The 21704-nt window shown below is 39.2% G+C and overlaps 1 protein-coding gene across 2 annotated transcripts in view; it reads right to left on the bottom strand.

Moving 5' to 3' along the window:
• The window catches only part of LOC133649102 (cyclin-J-like), a 68440-nt gene that overhangs the window by 6171 nt on the left and 40565 nt on the right, over nt 1–21704 (bottom strand). For both annotated transcript variants that reach the window (XM_062045894.1, XM_062045893.1), the window contains exons 4-5: nt 4145–4444; nt 2990–3149 (exon numbers count right to left, since the gene is read on the bottom strand). In XM_062045894.1, coding sequence (XP_061901878.1) covers nt 2990–3149; nt 4145–4444 — 460 coding nt within the window. The remainder of the gene's footprint in view (nt 1–2989; nt 3150–4144; nt 4445–21704) is intronic.

The following is a 21704-nucleotide window of genomic DNA, read 5'->3' as shown; positions in this document are numbered from 1 at the left end:
GGAATTGGGGGTTAAATCACCAAAAATGATTCCCGGGCGCGGCTACGCTGCTGCCCACTGCTCCCCTCACCTCCCAGGGGGTGATCAAGGGGATGGGTCAAATACAGAGGACAAATTTCACCACACCTAGTGTGTGTGTGACAATCATTGGTACTTTAACTTTAACTTTACTTTGACTTTTATACAGTCTGGTGTGCCGTGGGAGATTAAATAATTTCACCTATTTGGGGTAAAAATATTTTTTGCAAACAAGTAATTATAGTCTGCAAATAGTGTGTTGTTGTTGAGTGTCGGTGCTGTCTAGAGCTCGGCAGCGTAACAATGTTATACTCTTCCATATCAGCAGGTAGCTAATTGCTTTGTTGATGTCGGAACATGGTTTGTAGTGATCCCAATATGCAGATGACAGTGGGAGGCAGGGTGAAGGTAAAAAGGTATCAAATGCTAAAACCAAAAATAAACAAAAGGTGAGTGCCCCTAAGAAAAGGCATTGAAGCTTAGGGAACAAAACTAAACCTGAACTGGCTATAAAGTAAAGAAAAACAGAATGCTGGACGACAGCAAAGACTTACAGCGTGTTGAGCAAAAATGGCGTCCACAAAGTACATCCGAACATGACATGATAATCAACAATGTCCCCACAAAGAAGGATAGCAACAACTTAAATATTCTAGATTGCTGAACCAAAGCAGATGCGGGGAATAGCGCTCAAGGAAGACATGAAACTGCTGCAGGAAAATACCAACAAAACAGGAAAAGTCACCAAAATAGGAGCGCAAGACAAGAACTAAAACACTACACACAGGAAAACACCAAAAAACTCAAAAAGAGTCACGGCGTGATGTGACAGGTCGTTACAGCACTTTGAGTTAAGAGCTATATAGATGCATGGTTGGTTGTGGTTTAAAGTCATACCCAACAATTGCGACGACGACTTTTTACTGTCAACTGAGTTTCGTTTTTTAATGATTTCTGCTGGTGGTGTGCCTCCGGATTTTTTCAATGGAAAAAAATGTGCCTTGGCTCAAAAAAGGTTGAAAAAAACTGATGTAGATGATCATATACTGTATCTGCTGTACAGATTTACTTTAGAAAAGAGAAGTTTGTGGTACTTTTCTTGTTGCCTTATTTGTATTTGCCTTTATTACATGTTTGGGTATAATTTTATTAAACAGAACCAATTTTCTTTCAAGCAATATAGACATTTATCAGGAGGTGTTAATCTATTTTATGGAGGAATGTAGTTAATCGTAAAACTGGCACCTAATGTTCTTAAAAGGTATTGATTTTGAATCCAGAACGGTTTTGAAACGAATCATTCCCCCTAAGAATCGAATCGACTCGTGTGGTGCCCAAATATTCACATCCCTAGTAGCTACTGCAGCTACTGACATACTGTACTGAGCTGCTGCATCGCCTCTGAGTTAGTGAAAGTTTGTGCTGGATTATAAATCATGCCTCATACATGGTATACACATAGTAGAAGGTTGTGGTCAAAGCCGAGACGTTGGTCAACATTAAAATAGGGCTGGGCGATATGACAAAAAAATGATCATGATTATTTTTTCAAATTCATCCAATCTCGATTAAATCACACAATTTTTTATTTTAAAAAAAATTAAAGTCTTATTGTGCAGGATTATAGCGAGTACTGTTGCATCCCTACTATTTACTACTGCAGTATCTTGTAACAGACATTTCCGCCATGTTTGATTAAGGTAATATATATGCTAACAGCTGACAACTGTCATTTTGTTCATATACACTACTGTTCAAAAGTTTGGGGTCACCCAAACAATTTTGTGGAATAGCCTTCATGTCTAAGAACAAGAATAGACTGTCGAGTTTCAGATGAAAGTTCTCTTTTTCTGGCCATTTTGAGCGTTTAATTGACCCCACAAATGTGATGCTCCAGAAACTCAATCTGCTCAAAGGAAGGTCAGTTTTGTAGCTTCTGTAACGAGCTAAACTGTTTTCAGATGTGTGAACATGATTGCACAAGGGTTTTCTAATCATCAATTAGCCTTCTGAGCCAATGAGCAAACACATTGTACCATTAGAGCACTGGAATGATAGTTGCTGGAAATGGGCCTCTATACACCTATGTAGATATTGCACCAAAAACCAGACATTTGCAGCTAGAATAGTCATTTACCACATTAGCAATGTATAGAGTGTATTTCTTTAAAGTTAAGACTAGTTTAAAGTTATCTTCATTGAAAAGTACAGTGCTTTTCCTTCAAAAATAAGGACATTTCAATGTGACCCCAAACTTTTGAACGGTAGTGTATTTCCACTATTATTTAAAGTTGTTTCAAAATATGAACAAATGGTGTGTTGCATATGAATCCTGGTTTCTCTTCTGCTAACACATTCAAGCAATGCTTTGATGAGCAAAGTGAAACAAGGATGATAATGATATTCGTAATCAAATCGACACTATTCATAGAAAACTGCCAGTTTCTCTTTGTAATTTCCACATTCAGCGTAAGTGTGTATAATAGGGCTGCAACAACTAGCCGGCATAATCGACAATGTCGATGATAGAAATCAAACGACAAAGATTTGTTATCGACTAGACACTTATAAAAAAAATAATTGCCACGCTGCCTAGAATATTCATGTTTCCACTTGTATTCCTTTAGGTAAAATATTGCAGCTAAATAATCCAAACAGTACTGGATAAAATACTTTTTTAATGCGATGTTCACAGGACATCTTGCATTTGAAGTCTGTTGACTTATTTTTCACTGTGGTCATATACTTTGTGTAATATGTTTGTCAATAATTTATGTTTATTCTATTAAAATTTGAGTAGTAGATTTAAAAATGTTCAAAATGAAGTTGCGGACTCAATGTCAAACTGAAATGTGTGCAACCTATAAGCAATAATCATTTGACTAGTCGACTAATCGTAAAAATAATCGCAGACGAGTCGACTATTGAAATCGTTAGTTGCAGCCCTCGTGTATAAGAGTGTCGCACTTACATCAACATGAGTTCAATGCACTGAGTGAGGTGGTCCCAGGTGTAGCCGGTCAGTAGATGCAGGGCAGTAGTCCAGCTTGGGGAAATCTGTAGGCAAATACGCGACGCTGCCACACAAGCAGCAGCAACTTGGGATGGTCGGAAACTTAGGAAAGTGTGATCTAAAAACATGCAAAAAGGTGAGTCAGTTTTGTTCTACCGTCGAGGTTAAGCTACCTGAGGTGTGCACTATAGTCCAGGGGCCGTACTTATCAAGCTTCTTAGAATTACTCCTAAGAAGTCTGCTAAGAGTTGACTTAAGAGTAAATAAATTCTTCGCTGAAAGCTGCACTTAAAAGTTAGTTATCAAGCGTCTTACTCACACTTTCAGCGAAGTGTAGGACTGAATCTTAAGTGTCACACTCAGAGCTGAATTACGACATTACTATGTGCCGTAAACGCAATTTTAGGTGACGTCATTTCTGTGTCCATAGAAATGACCAATCACGGAAGGGAATCCGTTGTCTAAGAATAAAGAAATATCTTGAAAATATTTAAGTGGACAATGGGAGTGTATATTTTGACAATAAACTACAAAATAATACAAAACAAACTAGTCCCCGCCGGCACTCACGCTACCGCTCCCTCTCTTCTATCGCCCACACACTCACTGACGTCACTCACCTCACGGCCACACACATACGCTACTGTCATAACATTTTCTTTCCAATTCATTAGACAACTAATTTGAAACTGGTGTGGGTGGCTCTATATATACTAGCCCACTGCAGACACATGCAGAAATCAACAAGGAATCGAAAAGTATTAAATCTGTGACAAAAATAATATCCGCTCTGTCTAAACGATACCGTTTGATCAGCTGCTCGTCATAAAAAAAAAAAAAAACATTGTTCCGTTCCCTGAACGTTCACGCACGTCTCTCTCGCCTCAGTGCCATCCCCTGCTGGCAACTCCTAACCACTTAAGACACCTCTGAAGGTCTCTTAAATATCGTGGAGAGTAGGAGTGATTCTTAGACTTAAGAACGTTGATAAAAAGCTTTTATTCTTAAGTTTGAGAGTAGGACTAAATTTCGCAAATTCTCAGGACTTAAGTGTAAAATGGCACTCTAAGAAGCTTGATAAGTACGGCCCCAGGTCATTGCCCGTCAACTCACCTTGCAGTGAAACTTCCAGAAAGTAGTGAGTGTATTTGTCCATGAAAGCCTTGGTCTTAGAGATTGAGGACAAGGGCCAGCCGTTGTACAAGTCGCCCTCCTGCACCGAGGCATTGAGGTAGTAGTCGATGAAGTGGGCAGGTGTGGGCATACAGAGATTCCAGCCAAAGGTCTCTAGCAGCAGCAGCTCCATTTTTATCAGATCCTTCTTGTTGAGAACCAAGTTGAAATTACGCATAAAGCCCAGTGAATTCAGTTGTTCCAGCTTGGGTACTCGGTCCTCTTTCTCTTCAAATTTACCTGAAAACCAAATTGATACATCAAAATTACATAAAAGGTCAATTCAGCATTAGGCTCGCAAGTTCTTCGGTTTGTATCAGTTGGGTTAGTGAACTTTTCAAATTCCCCCAAGTTCAGTTAATTACTCGGTTAAAAAGTCTCAGGGAGCAAAAAGTTATCACAGCAAGTTCTTTCCTTACTGGTCACAAGCATGATAAGAGGAAAAAAGTGAGTAGTGACTAGGAATGTAACGATAAACGGTGTAATGATAACCGCGGTAAAACTCTCAACAGTTAGTATTACCGTTTTAAAATAAGTATCGAAATAACGTGAATGATAACTGCGCTTTGATAAATTTACGGACTGACTGCCGCTCGCTCGCGAGCTTAAATGCTAACAAGACGTCGTTCCCCATTAAGAAATGACTTAACCTAATCTAAATGTTTATATAAACACATTGCTGTCTGAGTAACTAAGCTATCCAATTGTGCACATTGAACCTACAAGCTGTGCTCTCTTAAGGACAGAGTGAACGATATATACTGAGAGGAAAGGCTGTGAAACAGTGGAACAAGCTCCCATCAGAGCTACGAAGCTTGAACTCACTCGCTTCCTTTACAGGAGAAGCAAAAACATGTTTTTAGATAACCAGAGATGTACGCAATTGTGATTTAAGTGAATTATAGGGATTTGTATTAATAATAATAATAATAATGGATTAGATTTTATATATCGCGCTTTATCTATTGTTAGATACTCAAAGTGGGAACCCATCATTCATTCACACCTGGTGGTGGTAAGCTACATTTGTAGCCACAGCTGCCCTAGGGTAGACTGACGGAAGCGAGGCTGCCAATTTGCGCCTACGGCCCCTCCGACCACCACCTATCATTCATTCATCATTCATTCACCAGTGTGAGCGGCACCGGGGTCAAGGGTGAAGTGTCCTGCCCAAGGACACAACGGCAGCGATTTGGATGTCAAGAGGCGGGGAGCGAAACCTGCCTGCAACCCTCAGGTTTCTGGCACGGCCGCTCTACCCACTACGCTTTACCGCCCCGTTATTATGTGATTGACTTGTACTGTATGCACTATGAAGGTTGCACCTCATCTAAATGTTAGTAGTGTGTTCAGTTGTGCTCTCTTAGATATCAGTATGTAAGCTGTATGTCTTTATGTATGTATGTACAGTATATACAGGTATGCTTTCTAACACTGTGTATTTATTTTTGTTATTTACAAAAATCTTAAAAATCTCATACTGTGTGTAAGTACTTTTTGAACATTCAACAACACCACAATAACAATGATAACCGTGGTATTTTAGTCAAAATAACAGTAATGTGATCTTTTCAAATCATTACACCCCAAGGATGTCAACGGTGATAATTAACATCATGCCTAGCGGGGGTGATGAGGTCACTGAAATGATTTAACAAGGAAACAATACACAATGAGCTTAGCGACACACTGTTTTACCCTCTCTGTAGTAATTGTATGAGAAAAATACAATTTATTTAATTACTTGTTACTAAATCCACAAAGCTGACATCTAAATAGGTGCAGACATTTGACACTCATCTGTCTTTGCGCACAATCGCCCCTAGCAATCATTTGTTGATAACTGTGATATGTATCTGAACAATTTACCAGGTTGGAGAACACCAGCAATTGTGAGAGTGAACTTTGTCTTAAGCAACTTATCCCCCTTCACAAAGTGAAATGAAGCTGCATGATTGTGGAAAAATAGGCAAAATTCAACAACAAAAAAAGCAGTTCCCTGTAAAATGATTTAAATTCATTTCAATGGGCAACATTGATTTGAGATGTAAGTGTTTGGAGTTAAGAGCTCCATCAGAGAACCAATTAAGCTTGTGAATTGAGGTACTACTGTACTTGCAACTGTGGTGGTACTAGTATGCTATTTTGTGACAAACCTGATTTGTTATTGTATCTAATGGATCTTATGTTGGAATCGCTTTTGTAGCACAATGAAATGCAGCATGGTTCATTGGGAAATGTACTGGATCAGTTGATTTGGTCAGTAACTGTTTCATTACTGTGTTCACATCTGACCAAACAAGCCTAGAGTTCCATTAGGATGCTACTTTTAACACCTCGGCTTTCTCTGCACCGTGCCAGACAGTGGTAGCACCAAGACTAAGCAAGTAAAGAGCCTAGTTTTTTTCTTAAAGGGTTCATGATATACCAATCTAAATTTTGTACCATACTTGTGCAAATGTGTACGTGTATGATGAATAAAGCTCTTTAAAACCTTGAATATTATGATTTTTTTCTACATTTAAAACACTTTCTTGTAGTCTGCATAACATGTAGTGTTGGTGCTTTGATCCAGATTTCACATAGATTTAGTTTTACAGACCATCTTCAAGCCGCTTATTGGCTGTCTCTTTTAGAATATGCCGTTTTGTGGGCGGTCTTATTTACATGCTGAAACCTTCTTCCAGGCTAAGCCCGTTGGACTGCGTCTCTACCCTGTCAGCCATGTTGTAATTTCTAGCACTTCCATATTAAGTCTAGAGATAGATATGAGTTACAACTATACGCTACTTTTTATTAGAAATGGCAAGAGTGGAGAATTTTAGCATGCATATGCATGTACGAGCCAATCTGCTCCACAACAAGACAATGAAAAAAACAAGTACTTATTGACTACAACTCTACCATATATGGACATATCTGCTGATGTAACGAAGCAAAATACATCACTGAAGTCTCAAATTTCAAACGGCTTGTTTGGAACAAGTTTGGAAAAAAGCTAAATTGTTTTTGAAATATCCTCGCAGTGGTTTAATCCCATATTTCCAGGATTTATGGGGATCCCAAACAATGTTCCCTCTAATTGTTCATGTGTGTGAGCAAACGCAAAAACTCCCCGAGCATTGAGTGGAGCCCATGTGAGCAACATCAGACGTGCACACTGTGGCTACACCAGCAGCACACCTGTCCCAAACCTGACTAAATAACACATTCAATCTCCATCCATCCATCCATTTTCTACCGCTTGTCCCTTTCGGGGTCGCTGGAGCCTATCTCAGCTGCCTTCGGGCGGAAGGCGGGGTACACCCTGGACATGTCCCCACCTCATCGCAGGGACAACACAGATAGACAGACAACATTCTCTTATTATAATCAAATGACAGCAGTCATTTCCATGAGATTATTTTCTAATATAAGTGTTTAGGCCCACTTAAAATGACAATAACAACAAATATTGTTTTTCATGAACTGTGTACTTGTATTGTTTGTCTGGTTGGAGGTCCTGCTTTGGAAATATTTTGTACCCCTTTCAGACATTGCATTTAGTTCCCATTAAAACATTCACATGTTGCACAATGAGATGTAAGCAGGGGATCATGTGTACATTCGTGTAACTTCCTGTTTGTAAAAAATATATTTTTATTAGTATTTATTTAATATACTAACAGCATTTCATGATTATTATTTATAAATTAAAATTCCTAATAAATGACACTAGAATAAGCACACATTTGATTTGTAAATCATAGTGTAACGACCTGGAATGACACTATGTGTGGTGTTGGAGTTGTCTGACTTTTTGTGTGACTGTAAACGCATCACTGGCTAAGTGCCATATGTGCATGTGTTGGCGCAAGTGAGAAAGAGCGAGCGGCTGCTGTTGATATAACAAAGTTGCTTTTGGTCTGGTTTGTACTGCAGAAAATGACCACTTTTGCTAGATATCATTTTTTTTACTAATTTTTTGGTGACGTGTTTACGGCCGACAATAAAGAGTTTTGCTCAGTAAAGTGATGGATGGAATTCATGTCCTCAAAGCGTCTCGACAGACGTTACAATATTTGAACAATGATGACGAAAACTGTTTTCTCTGTCGTGTCCGTGTGTCGAAAATTGTTGTGCACTTATTTTTTTATTTGATTTTGTGCGTGGCATAGATTTGCCGTGCACAGAGGACGCTTGAGAAGTGCACAATTGCGCAGGCGTGCGCACCTTAGAGGGAACGTTGATCTCAAATACACAAAAACAAGTAAAAACCGGTCAGAAAATTGTTTAGTATAATAGAACCTCCATAAATCTGGTATTTCCAATGAAAAACCTTCCCTTTTTACAAAATATACATAGACAATCTCCCTTCAGTCTCGATATTCTGATGGGGCTAACAGATATTAAGTTTATAGGTTGCTGTCTAATGATGAAAATGTAATGTCCATTATTAAGACTGACAAATAGCAGGGTAAAGGTCAGCCCAAAAGAGCCTTACCGCAGCTATTACAAAAACAAGTGCCTGCTTAACACCAGTAAATAAGTCGAAGAGCACAGAACATCTGGCTAAAAAGCCAATAAGTATCGGAAGCATCACTATAGGCGGGTGTGTAGGGCTTACAGAGGATTATACCAGCCTAATGCTGTCTATGAACAAATCTGCTTCACCGCTCATATTCCTACCTTCTTTAGTCACTACACATCTCTGCAGACTTTACAGCAGTGTTTATGGGGTACGCCCACTCCAAGCCGAGACACCCCCGCCTCTCATTTCCATAGCAACGGTCTAAGGCCTCAGGGGTCTGTCTGTGTGACCAATGAAGAGGGCTCATTCAGTCTCACATCAAAAAACATGCTTCAAGTTCAAACTTTGAAAAACTGCATGGTAGCAACAAGACAAGTTCCTGGAGAGAGAGCAAAATAGCCGTTGTGCACATGGGTGGCATCACGAAAAACATTTGCATGAGCTGTTAAAAATATGTCAAACCCCGCGAAAACAAGCAAGCAACAATTGTCTCCTGTGCCGTCAGCTGTAGGATCTCATTTACCATCATATAAGGGCGCAGCTGCTGCTTCCTACCAAGTGTGAGATTTTGCACTACCCTAACGTTACGCAAAGGGAAGGAGGGTCTGAGCGAGGAGAAAAGAAATGGGTGAGAGAGCATGAGCAGTGAGGGTGAGGGGGAACTCATCTGGCCAGGGGGTAATTGGCAGAGAGGCAGTAATGGCGTCTCTCCCCACCAGAACAGGAAGAACCGTGAAACGCGGCTGTTTACACTCGGCAGCGCTCGTTCCAAAGCCCAGTCCACACTTGCCACGTTCTCTCACGCCCTTATCCTCTTTGCTTGCAGGGAGCTGTCTGCTGCTCAACTGCTATGTCCGCACAAGACCATGCCATAAAAAAAAACATCAATGCCCCCAATCTCCACGTGGAAGCAGCCTCTTTGATCTTAAGAGACAGCGCGAGTCAATCTTGCCATTGTGCTCTGTCATTCCTCTTTTGGTTTCTTGCAGTGGATAATCGACCACGTAAAATGTGATGTCCAACAACTTTTACGAAGAAAACAAACAAAGCAAACTGAGAGGGGCACATCACTCTCGTCGCATAGTGCATTTAACGGCTTGGTGAACTGCACACTTCAACCTAAGATGTACATGGATATTCAAAATCATATTTGCCTACTACAAAGCAACAAAAACAATATACAGTTGCATGAGGAAAACTCTTAAGAGACAGTATGAAAATCAGAAAGAACATTAAATGCAAATTCACTCATCCATATATAATTATTCTCGAAGCATGTTTTAAATAACTTCACTTTTTTCTGTCATAGCAGGGAACAAAATCTAATCAAAATCAAAATAAAGAAGTGGGTGTGTTCTGCAGTTAACTTAATATATTTGATAACGTAATGGCACACAATCAACAAACAGTGAAGAATGGGGCATAAAAATGTGGATTATTATTACTTATTTTGTCTAACAAGAAAACATGACGCAGTAAGCATATGAAACTAGGGCTGCTGCTATAGATTATTTTAGTAATAGAGTAGTCGATCGATTAGTTTGTTCAATTAATCGAGTAATTGGATAAAACACACTTTGTAGCCTCAATGCGTATATTAGGAAAAATAGTTGGAATAATCAACAATTGTTCTGCTTGTCATAATTAGAGATGTAACGATATGAACATTTCCTATTATGTTATCGTTACTATCGTGGTATTGTTGAATGTGCTCAAAAAGTACCGTATTTTCCGCACCATAAGCCGCACCTAAAAACCACAAATTTTCTCAAAAGCTGACAGTGCGGCTAATAACCCGGTGCGCTTTATATATGGATTAATATTCATATTTATTTTCATAAAGTTTAGGTCTCACAACTACGGTAAACAGCCGCCATCTTTTTTCCCCGTAGAAGAGGAAGCGCTTCTTCTACGGTTAGCAACCGCCCCCATAGAAGAGGAAGCGCTTCTTCTTCTACTGTAAGCAACCGCCAAGGTGAGCACCCGCCCCCGTAGAAGAAGAAGCGCGCGGATATTTCATTTCATTTGTGTGTTTCTGTAAAGACCACAAAATGTCTCCTACTAAAAGTTCCACTGACTTTTGATATTCATGTGAACCGCACTTTGGATACAACGGGAGCACGTACGGTGAATATCCGTTAGCTTGCCATGCTAACGGCCAGAAACTTCCACCCATGGTGATATTCAAAAGGAAGACCTTGCCAAAAGAGAACTTTCCAGCCGGCGTCATCATAAAAGCTAACTCGAAGGGATGGATGGATGAAGAAAAGATGAGCGAGTGGTTGATAGACGTTTACGCGAAGAGACCGGGTGACACCGAAGAAGAATTCGAGGGATTTGTGGATGAGGAATAACTTCAGAACGTGAGCTTTAAATGTTTATTTTGTGTGTTGTGTGACATTAACGTTCGAGCAACGTTGAGTTATTGATGTTGCTATTGCTCTGCACTTTTTTGAGTGTTACTATTTTTGTGATTGCACATTTGCACATTACATTTTGGGAGTGAACAGAGTTGTTAGAACGCTGGTTTGTAATATATTATAGTTTTTGTGATTGCACATTTGCACATTACATTTTGGGAGTGAACAGAATTGTTAGAAAGCTGGTTTGTAATATATTATTAAAGTTTGACTGACCTATCTGACTGTTTTGTTGACATTCCCTTTAGTGCAGCGTAGGTGCGGCTAATAATACGGGGCGGCTAATAGGTAAACAAAGTTTTGAAATATGCCATTCATTGAAAGTGCGGCTAATAACACGGGGCGGCTTATGGTGCGGAAAATACGGTACTTATACGTTGACATTTTTAGACAGTTGTTTTTTTATTACTACAATAAAATACACACTCTCAGAAAACCATGTTTGCATGTTTTGTGTTTGTTATGCTTCACTGATCTGTCTTAGTATTTTATCTGTTTAATGGCTAATCTTTTGTTTAAAATATTGGTTTGTACTGTAGCGCTTCAAGACACATAACTATAAAATCAAACAAATAAAATCTATCATCATTATTATACATTTTGGCAGAGGTTGTGTTGTCCTACTCTGTTCAGCGGTCTTTGAATGTACTGTAAAAACCTCTGTCTCGTAATCCTCGATGACTCACGGTGAGAGCTTAGTTTCTAGTTGCTCAGACAGCGTTTTGTTTATACAAGTTTAGACTGGAGTATGTTGTTTCTTGATGGGGAAAGAGGTTAATGTCACTTGTTTTAACGTTAGCATTTAAACTCGCAAGCAGGCGCCAGTCATTTCGTGAATTTGTTAAAGTGCACTTATAAACCATTGTTTTTTGATCATTTTTAACCGTCGAAAGTTTTATAGCGGTTGTAACCGTTTATCGTTACATTTCTAGTCATAACCTTGTTTGTTTTTTTTTATAAATGCACATGATCAACATTGAAATTGCACTTTTAACATGTGTGCATTAATAAAAATAAAACACTCTCAGCTAGGGTTGTACGGTATACCGGTATTAGTATAGTATTGCGGTACTAATGAATCAAAAACAGTGCTATAATTTGTTTGAAAAGTACCAGTTCGCCATATTTTAATTTTTTAAATTTTTTTACAGGCATGACGCCACGTCGTCCCGTCATGACATTGCTGGGTTTACGAGCCGAGGAGCATGTTCGGCAGCGCACAATCACGGAGTACTTACAAGCAGACACGGCGTGTAGACAGAAAAGGGAAAACGGACGCATTTTGGCTTAAAAACTAATGATAAATGCGAAGTTGTAACACTGAAACGCCCTCAGGAAGAGGTGCTTTAAAATATGGCTAGCTAGCTAGCGGTAATGTCCATCCGCAATCAGCAGTGTTTTAGCTTCTTCTAAATCACTAATCCTCGCCTCCATGGCGACAAATAAAGTAAGTTTCTTACAAGTATCATCCCTGCAGGATGAGGAATAGCTAAACATGCTTCACTACACACCGTAGGAGGATACAATAGCTCAACGGCGTCACAATGTAAACAAATGCCACTGGTGGATCTACACCTGACATCCACTGTAATGATACCAAGTACAAGAGCGTATCTATTTGATACTACTATGATTACATCAAAAATGTATATCGACACAAAACCTTTTTTCTTTTAAATTCATATTATATTCATAAACTCAGGAAATATGTCCCTGGGCACATGAGAACTTAAATCATGACCAATGTATGATCCTGTAACTACTTGGTATCGGATCGATAACCAAATTTGTGGTATCATCCAAATCTAATGTAAAGTATCCAAACAACAGAAGAATAAGTGATTATTACAATTTAACAGAAGTGTAGATAGAACATGTTAAAACAGAAAATAACCAGATATTAACAGTAAATGAACAAGTAGATTAATAATAAATTTTTACAGCGTGTCCTTTATAATTTTGACAAAATAATAGAATGAGAAATGACACAATATGTTACTGCATATGTCAGCAGACAAATTAGGAGCCTTTGTTTGCTTACTTACTAATAAAAGACAAGTTGTCTAGTATGTTCACTATTAAGGACAACATTGTTCTTCGTTTGCAATAAGAAACATATGTTTAATGTACCGTAAGTTTTTATGTTAAAATAAAGCCAATAATGCGATTATTTTGTGGTCCCTTTTATTTAGAAAAGTATTGAAAAATATCAAAATAAGTTTTGGTACCGGTACCAAAATATTGATATCGAGACAACCCTACTCTCAGCTGTTCGCTGCCACACACCACTGCTCTTATGTGCACTCTCCATGTGACAACTATGTCCACTTATTCATAGTCCTGGGTACTCTAAGCGGTCCTGATTTTATTATTTTTTATTAGTTACACTCAAATGATCAATCAAAGCAAAATAATATAAATTAAAGCTTTTTTCCAATAGCTTAATGGTTGCGGCCCTATGTCAAACAGACAATAGCTTCTCCAGCATCCCCTAGATATAGGCCTAGCTACAAAAAAACTAAGATATGAAGTTTTAACAATGACTGGGTCTTTTTGAAAAGTTTCACATACTGACTATAATGTTGTCCAAAACAATCCAAGCTCAGAGAGATCGCCAAAAACTACTGAAAATTGAAAATGCAATTACGTTTACAACAAACACGACGGACATGCGCGACACATTACTGTCCTCGTAGACAGGAAGTCTTTTGAATACTATTTTTGTCTGTATTTACTTAAGATGAAAAAGAGGATGTTGGGAAATATTGCAACTGCATCAAGCAGCGAAGCCATTAAAGGCCTACTGAAATGATTTTTTAAAATTTAAACGGGAATAGCAGATCCATTCTATGTGTCATACTTGATCATTTCGCGATATTGCCATATTTTTGCTGAAAGGATTTAGTAGAGAAAATCGACGATAAAGTTCGCAACTTTTGCTCGCTGATAAAAAAAAAGGCTTGCCTGTACTGGAAGTAGCGTGACGTCACAGGAGCTAGTATTCCTCACAATTCCCCGTTGTTTACAATGGAGCGAGAGAGATTCGGACCGAGAAAGTGACGATTACCCCATTAATTTGAGCGAGGATGAAAGATTCGTAGATGAGGAACGTTACAGTGAAGGACTTGAGAGGCAGTGATGGGCGTATCTTTTTTCGCTCTGACTGTAACTTAGGTACAAGCTGGCTCATTGGATTCCACACTCTCTCCTCTTTCTATTGTGGATCACAGATTTGTATTTTAAACCACCTCGGATACTATATCCTCTTGAAAATGAGAGTCGAGCACGCGAAATGGACATTTAAAGTGACTTTTATCTCCAAGACAATACATCGGTGACACACTTAGCTACTGAGCTAACGTGCTAGCATCGTTCTCAAATGAAGATAGAAACAAAATAAATAAACCCCTGACTGGAAGGATAGACAGAAGAGCAAAAATACTATTAAACCATGTACATGTAACTACACGGTTAAAAATTCTCAGCCTGGTAAGGCTTAACAATGCTGTTGCTAACGACGCTAAGGCTAATTTAGCAACTTAGCAGCCGGAACTCACAGAACTATGATAAAAACATTAGCGCTCCACCTACGCCAGCCAGCCCTCATCTTCCCATCAACAGCCGTGCTCACCTGCGTTCCAGCGATCAACGGCGCGACGAAGGACTTCATCCGTGGGTTTGGCAGCAAGCATCAGCTAGGCGTCTTCTATCAGGGTAAGTAGTCCTTGTTGTGTTGCTGTAAGTATTGTACTTAGCCGCTAAGACACCGATCGATCCCACCTACAACGTTCTTCTTTGCAGCCTCCATTGTTCATTAAACAAATTGCAAAAGATTCACCAACACAGATGTCCAGAATACTGTGGAATTTTGTCGAAGAAAACAGAGCTTTGTGTATTGTGTCCAATAGGGCCCAAACACTTCCGTGCATTTTATGACGTCACGCGCATAAATCATATCCAAAGGAGATTTTCAACCGGAAGTGTGGCGGGAATTTTAAAATTGCACTTTATAAGTTAACCCGGCCGTATTGGCATGTGTTTCAATGTTAAGATTTCATCATTGATATATAAACTATCAGACTGCGTGGTCGGTAGTAGTGGCTTTCAGTAGGCCTTTAATGTACTTCGGTTTTTCATATACATTTATTTGGTGACATAAGGTAACTCTAAATATATGTTGTTGTTAAAACAATGTACAGTAGATGGCGGCATGCATCAGAACTCCGCTTCTTAACACACCTCATACACACCTGGAGGCTTAATTTACAGTATAAAGGTTGCTACGAAAGAAAAAGTTGCATCAGCAGGGGTAAAATGTGCATACGCAACTTTCACCGCAGATGTTGGTATTAGTAGAAGATTTCCATGCGGAAAAAGTTATGTATTCCTATGCGCTCTTCAGTGACATGCCGTTGTGTCACCATCAATATAAAGCTTATACTTGCATTAAAAAAACACATATGCAGTATAAAATAGATAGTAACACGTATTCCTTCTTCTAATTGTGCACGTATAGTATGTTTGTTAGAGCCGAAACATCCGAATATAGAGCAATTTAATGTATTTATATTGTTCATGCATGTGGTGGGTCATTGAAGTATTGTTTGTTTTGCTAATTTTAACAATGTATAACTAGGTTAGGTGGGGCACACAGTGAAAATCAATGTTTAGATTGCAGCACAATATTAGTTTAGATAAAATAATGTTCTGAATTTAAGAAATGCTTACATTTCTCATTATTCCAATACATTTAGACTTTGGGAGTTTATACAACACAGTTGAAGGTGGTGCAAATGATTGGATTTGGATGTCCCACAGTCATTATTTAATCTTATATTATTACCACTCAAATGTTTTATATGGTACAGATAAACAATAACCTGTACAAAATCACATTTATTGTGCTAATATATTTAAACATCTCGTACCTGTGTTAATTTCCCAAAGGGGCTTCAAATATTGCTCATTGTGAGTACTTGTGTGTTGCAACAGAATGGCCTCTTTGGCCATTTGTCAAAATAAAGACGCATGAATAATAAATACAATAATTAGACAAAGAAGGCTAAAACGCTTAAGCTAAGCAACAGTTCTCAGTCAAAGTGGAGCAGACACTATTAACTTAATTGGTCAAACATTGCTATTACAACAATAGCTTTTTTTTTTAAAATAAGCTCAGACATTACTTTGCCCGTCAAAAATAATCTTGATACGGTGCACCAATTCACGAATATCTTCCGTCATTGGCAGTCCAAAATGATCCGTAAATGTATATTCATAAGCTATTTAGCGATGACCATTTACAGTATAAAGTATATGATTGTGAGAGGAGCAGTGGGAGGACACTGGCGGTGGAACTTTTCTGTGCACAATTCAATGCAGTTGTAAACTTACCAAGAGAACAGGTTGTACAAGTGTGCGTAGCATGCTCTTTAGATCGGATTATTTCTTAATTACAAAGATTCTGAGGTTTGTGCATGCACAATGTTAACAATAGAATCTAACCACACTTTTGTAAATAAGGCCTCTGATCTGCCAGAGAAAAGGCAGCAGGAGCAGGCGGAATCAGTGTTGCCAATGTAGCGATTGTGTCACCCCATTAAGCGACCCTATAGTCTTGCATCTCTCTTTTCAACGAGCAAAGTGTGCTGCTAAAGTTTGCATGTCTCATGACAAGTTAGGATTTTATTATAGAAATTACAAAAGACAAATGTTCTATATCTTTTTTTGTAACGCTAAAGAGTTAGAATTTACAATCAAAATATTAGATGTATATTAGGGGTGTAACGGTACACAAAAATTTCGGTTCGGTACGTATCTCGATTTAGAGGTCACGGTTCGGTTCATTTTCGGTAGAGTAAGAAATCAACAAAATATACATTTTTGGGTTATTTATTTACCAAATTTGCAAAATCTTCCACCAAAAATATTTTTCTTAGTGGAATATTTGATGTGAAGTAATCGGAACCTTGGATAGGTCAATAATTCATAATAACATTGATTTTGATTCAATATTATGTTTTGAGCAATGACAGCTTGAAAGAAAAAAAACAGTTTTTTAAAGATTAAAGTACCAATGATTGTCACACACACACTCGATGTGGTGGAAATTTGTCCTCTGCATTTGACCCATCCCCTTGGGGAGCAGTGGGCAGCAGCGGCACCGCGCCCGGGAATCATTTTGGTGATTTAACCCCCAACTCCAACCCTTGATGCTGAGTGCCAAGCAGGGAGGTAATGGGTCCCATTTTTATAGTCTTTGGTATGACTCGGCTGGGATTTGAACTCCAACCTAGTTTGTTTTATTAGTCAACATTTCAACTTTTTCTAAATTACATTTAACCTTTAAGCTTTTTTATTTCACTTTTGTTATGTTTTTGTTTATTTTAATAGTATTTTTAGAATGTGCCATGGGCCTTTAAAACATTAGCTGTGGGCTGCAAATGGTCTCTGGGGCACACTTTTGACACCCCTGCTTTAGATAATAAAAAATTGAATCTGATAAATCTATGGATAAAAAGCAGAGCCTGGCGACGCATGCGTGTTTATTTTAACTCTCTCGCTCTCTGTCTCTGCCCCTCCCTCACGAATGCTGCTGCACGCACAATTTGTTTTGTTTTTAACCCCTTCTTAACCCTGAACGTACATTGAAAATACACGCAACCCTAACTCAAAATGCCGGACATTTGAGGCATTTAAGAAACTCCGCCCTGACAGCTCCGCAAAGGAGGACATGTCCAGTGAAAAGACGACGTATGGTCAGTCTATCGTAGCTGGCATGCTGTGTGCTGTGCCTCGGTTGTTTACACAACGTGCGGTACGCTACTTAATATGTCCGTGTGGAAACTCGTTCGGTACACCTCCGAACCGAACCCCCCGTACCGAAACGGTTCAATACAAATACACGTACCGTTACACCCCTAATGTATACACTTCTAAAAATGAAGCAACAAGATGAAAACAGGAACTGCTCTGAACAGAAAATAGCACCAGAGAAAATAGGGTACGGAGACAAACATCCTTTTATCCATACTGTATTTATAACACTGAATGCCATACTGTTGGGCAGATGATATACAAAAACAAACCCCGGGTTTGTTTGCTGTGGTAGAGCTGGTGCATTCCTAGCCAGTTAGTTCATTCTATCTGGAATGCAGGCGGCAAGGTGATCCTATCGGAAGTCAGAGACGAAAGGAATCATCCCCCTCTAAATGTTCACCCACTTCAAGAACAGCAAATCTATCTTTTCTCATTAATTCATTATGATTTAAAACACTTTCAAGCGTGATAAACGTTAACATACCAAAAAAAAGAACGTTGCTGCTTTAATAGTGTCTCTGAAAAAATAAGTGAATTGAAAAAATACAATGTTAAAAAAAAAAAAAACACGAGGAATGCGACCGAATACACAAGTGATGTCAAAGATGAGCACAGGCCGAGTAAACAGGGGGAACGTTTGAGGTCAGGGGTAAGGCAGAGGTAAGACCAGGATGCAGGGCTTCCTCCCAGGTGTGCAGTTGGTGAAGACAAGAAACCTGAGAGCTGTTTCTGCTGCTTTGCAGGACACATCAGGTAACAGTGCCCCATTTGCAGTCTGCCTAAAGAAGATGCATGATGGACCAAAATGCAGGGAAGGCCCCCATATGTAAAGGGGTAATGATGTTATTTAATTAGACGGAATTTTTTTTTACATTTATAGAGATGAGTAAACATTAAAGGAATTTGCTACATAAATGATGGCTGCAGATTAGGGCTGCAAGATAAATCAACATCGAATCGACGTTGGGGTTTTAATTAGTGCGATAAATAACCGCAAAAGCCAGAGGGTGTTTTCTTCTTAAAGCCGTGCTGCCCTACTGCAGATGAAGTATTAATTAAAGTACAACTGCTTTTTTAGAGAAATACTAATTGTGTCCTTCATAGTCTGTCCTTTCCCCCTCTTTGTGCTGACCAGCATGGAGGAATTTCCTTTGCCCTTTCGTATCCTTTATTTTCTGGCTCATCTTTCATCAAGACTGTGAAATTGGTCACAGCTCCATCACACAATCTCTTGTGTTACCACCCCTGGCCGTGGAGGCACAATGCAGGTCCATGTCGACCCTTGACCTTTTATGCTAATGGTCGGTGAAGTGGCCAGGGAGAATCTAAGAAAAACGGGTGTGTGTTAATGGTGGGTCTGCCACCACGCATGAAAATGCCTGACATGTATGAGCTAGAAATTATTCAAAGGCTTTTTTTTTTTTTTTTGTGGAACACTGCATTGTCATAACATTCCCCTGAAATAATTAGTCACGGGTGTCAAAACTTTTTCCAGTGAGGGACGCAGAGAGAAAATTAAAGGACGTGGTGGGGCCACTTTGTTACATTTTGTACTTATTGTAAGTGGTACCTCATCTTACAAACGTAATTGGTTATATGACCCAGCTTGTAACTCAAAACACTTGTATCTCCTGTTGGAATTACAGTATTTTTCGGACTATAAGTCGCTCCGGAGTATAAGTCGCACCGGCCAAAACTGCATAATAAAGAAGGAAAAAAACATAAGTCGCACTGGAGTATAAGTCACATTTTTGGGGGAAATGTATTTGATAAAACCCAACACCAAGAATAGACATTTGAAAGGCAATTTTAAAATAAATAAAGAACAGTGAACAACAGGCTGAATAAGTGTACGTTATATGAGGCATAAATAACCAACTGAGAACGTGCCTGGTATGTTAACGTAACATATTATGGTAAGAGTCATTCAAATAACTATAACATATAGAACATGCTATACGTTTACCAAACAATCTGTCACTCCTAATCGCTAAATCCCATGAAATCTTATACGTCTAGTCTCTTACGTGAATGAGCTAAATAATATTATTTGATATTTTACGGTAATGTGTTAATAATTTCACACATAAGTCGCTCCTGAGTATAAGTCGCACCCCCCAAACTATGAAAAGAACTGCGACTTATAGTCCGAAAAATACGGTAATTGAAATCAATCAGCCCCCCCACAAAATAAAAATAAAAAACCTTTTTTTTTTTTTTTAAATAAGAAATATTGATTGGAAAAAAAAACATAAAAATGTACAACAAACAACTAAATTAGTTTTGTGAAGTAAAGTAATGATAACGTACAGCATTTGTCTTAGGAAACAGACGTCTGCGGTGTCTCCCTTGGGATGCTTCTCCGTCGTGTAATAATAGGAATTGTTGTTGTTGTCTATGTTGCACACAGACGTCTTTGAGTGACGGACCAGAGGTCAGACTTGATAGCAAGCAATTATCATGGATTTAACTAGATAGATCACACCTAGTTGAGCTGCGTGCCTATGGTGATTGTAAACTAATAAAGGGCAAAGTACCAGGGTGTTCAATAGGGTTTTTTTTCCATCGGGAATGAAGACAAAAAGAATGCCAGCACATGGTGCTGCATGTTGTGATACATTTTAACATACAACACATTGTATAGCATTGCCTTAAATGGAAAAGTGGCTCCTATATTAATGCTGATGATGTGCGTTTAAAAAGGAAAAAAAGGCAAGCAGAAAAATCTTTAAACTATTTTCCCTGCTATGCGTTTTATCCGATTACTTGATTAATCGGACAAACTAATCAATAGATTACTCGATTACTAAAATAATCAAGGGCTGCAGCCCTGTAACACACATGCACACAAATAAGCGTCACGTGTTGTCAGCTAATGATTGGCAGAGTTTAGCTACTAACCTTAGCTATCATTGAATGTATAGCCTAATGCAGGGGTCGGCAACCCGCGGCTCCGGAGCCGCATGCGGCTCTTTGACCACTCTGATGCGGCTCAGCTGCATACTTGCCGACCCTCCCGATTTTCCCAGGAGACTTACGGATCTCAGTGCCTCTCCTAGAAATCTCCCGGGGCAAATATTCTCCGATTTTCACCATAACTACTAAATTAAGGGCGTGCCCTATTGGCACTGCATTTATTGTCCTCTATAGCCCGTACAAACAGCGTGATAGCCCGGTCACGTGTTATATGTAGCTTTTACGTGCACACGTAGGAGACAGCAAGGCATACTTGGTCAACAGCTTACACTGACAGTGGCCGTATAAAACAACTTTAACACTGTTACGTTACAAATATGCGCCACACTGTGAACCCACACCAAAAAAGAATGACAAACACATTTCTGGAGAACCTCGGCACCGTAACACAACACAACAAATACCCAGAATCCCATGCAGCCCTAACTCTTCCAGTCTACATTATACACCCCCGCTACCACCAAACCCCCCCCACACATCAACACCCCCCCCCCCCCCCCCCCTCCGTGCGTCGGTTGAGGTGGGCGGGGTTTGGTGGTAGCAGGGGTGTATAATGTAGACCGGAAGAGTTAGGGCTGCATGGGATTCCGGGTATTTGTTTTGTTGTGTTTATGTTGTGTTACAGTGCGGATGTTCTCCAGAAATGTGTTTGTCATTCTTTTTTGGTGTGGGTTCACAGTGTGGCGCATATTTGTAACGTAACAGTGTTAAAGTTGTTTTATACGGCCACCGTCAGTGTAAACTGTGTGGCTGTTGAGCAAGGATGCCTTGCTGTCAC

The sequence above is a fragment of the Entelurus aequoreus genome, linkage group LG04, assembly GCF_033978785.1.
Source record: "Entelurus aequoreus isolate RoL-2023_Sb linkage group LG04, RoL_Eaeq_v1.1, whole genome shotgun sequence".
NCBI lineage: Eukaryota > Metazoa > Chordata > Actinopteri > Syngnathiformes > Syngnathidae > Entelurus > Entelurus aequoreus.
The sequence above is the reverse complement of the archived record's forward strand: the minus strand, read 5'-3'. Positions and strand labels throughout refer to the sequence as shown.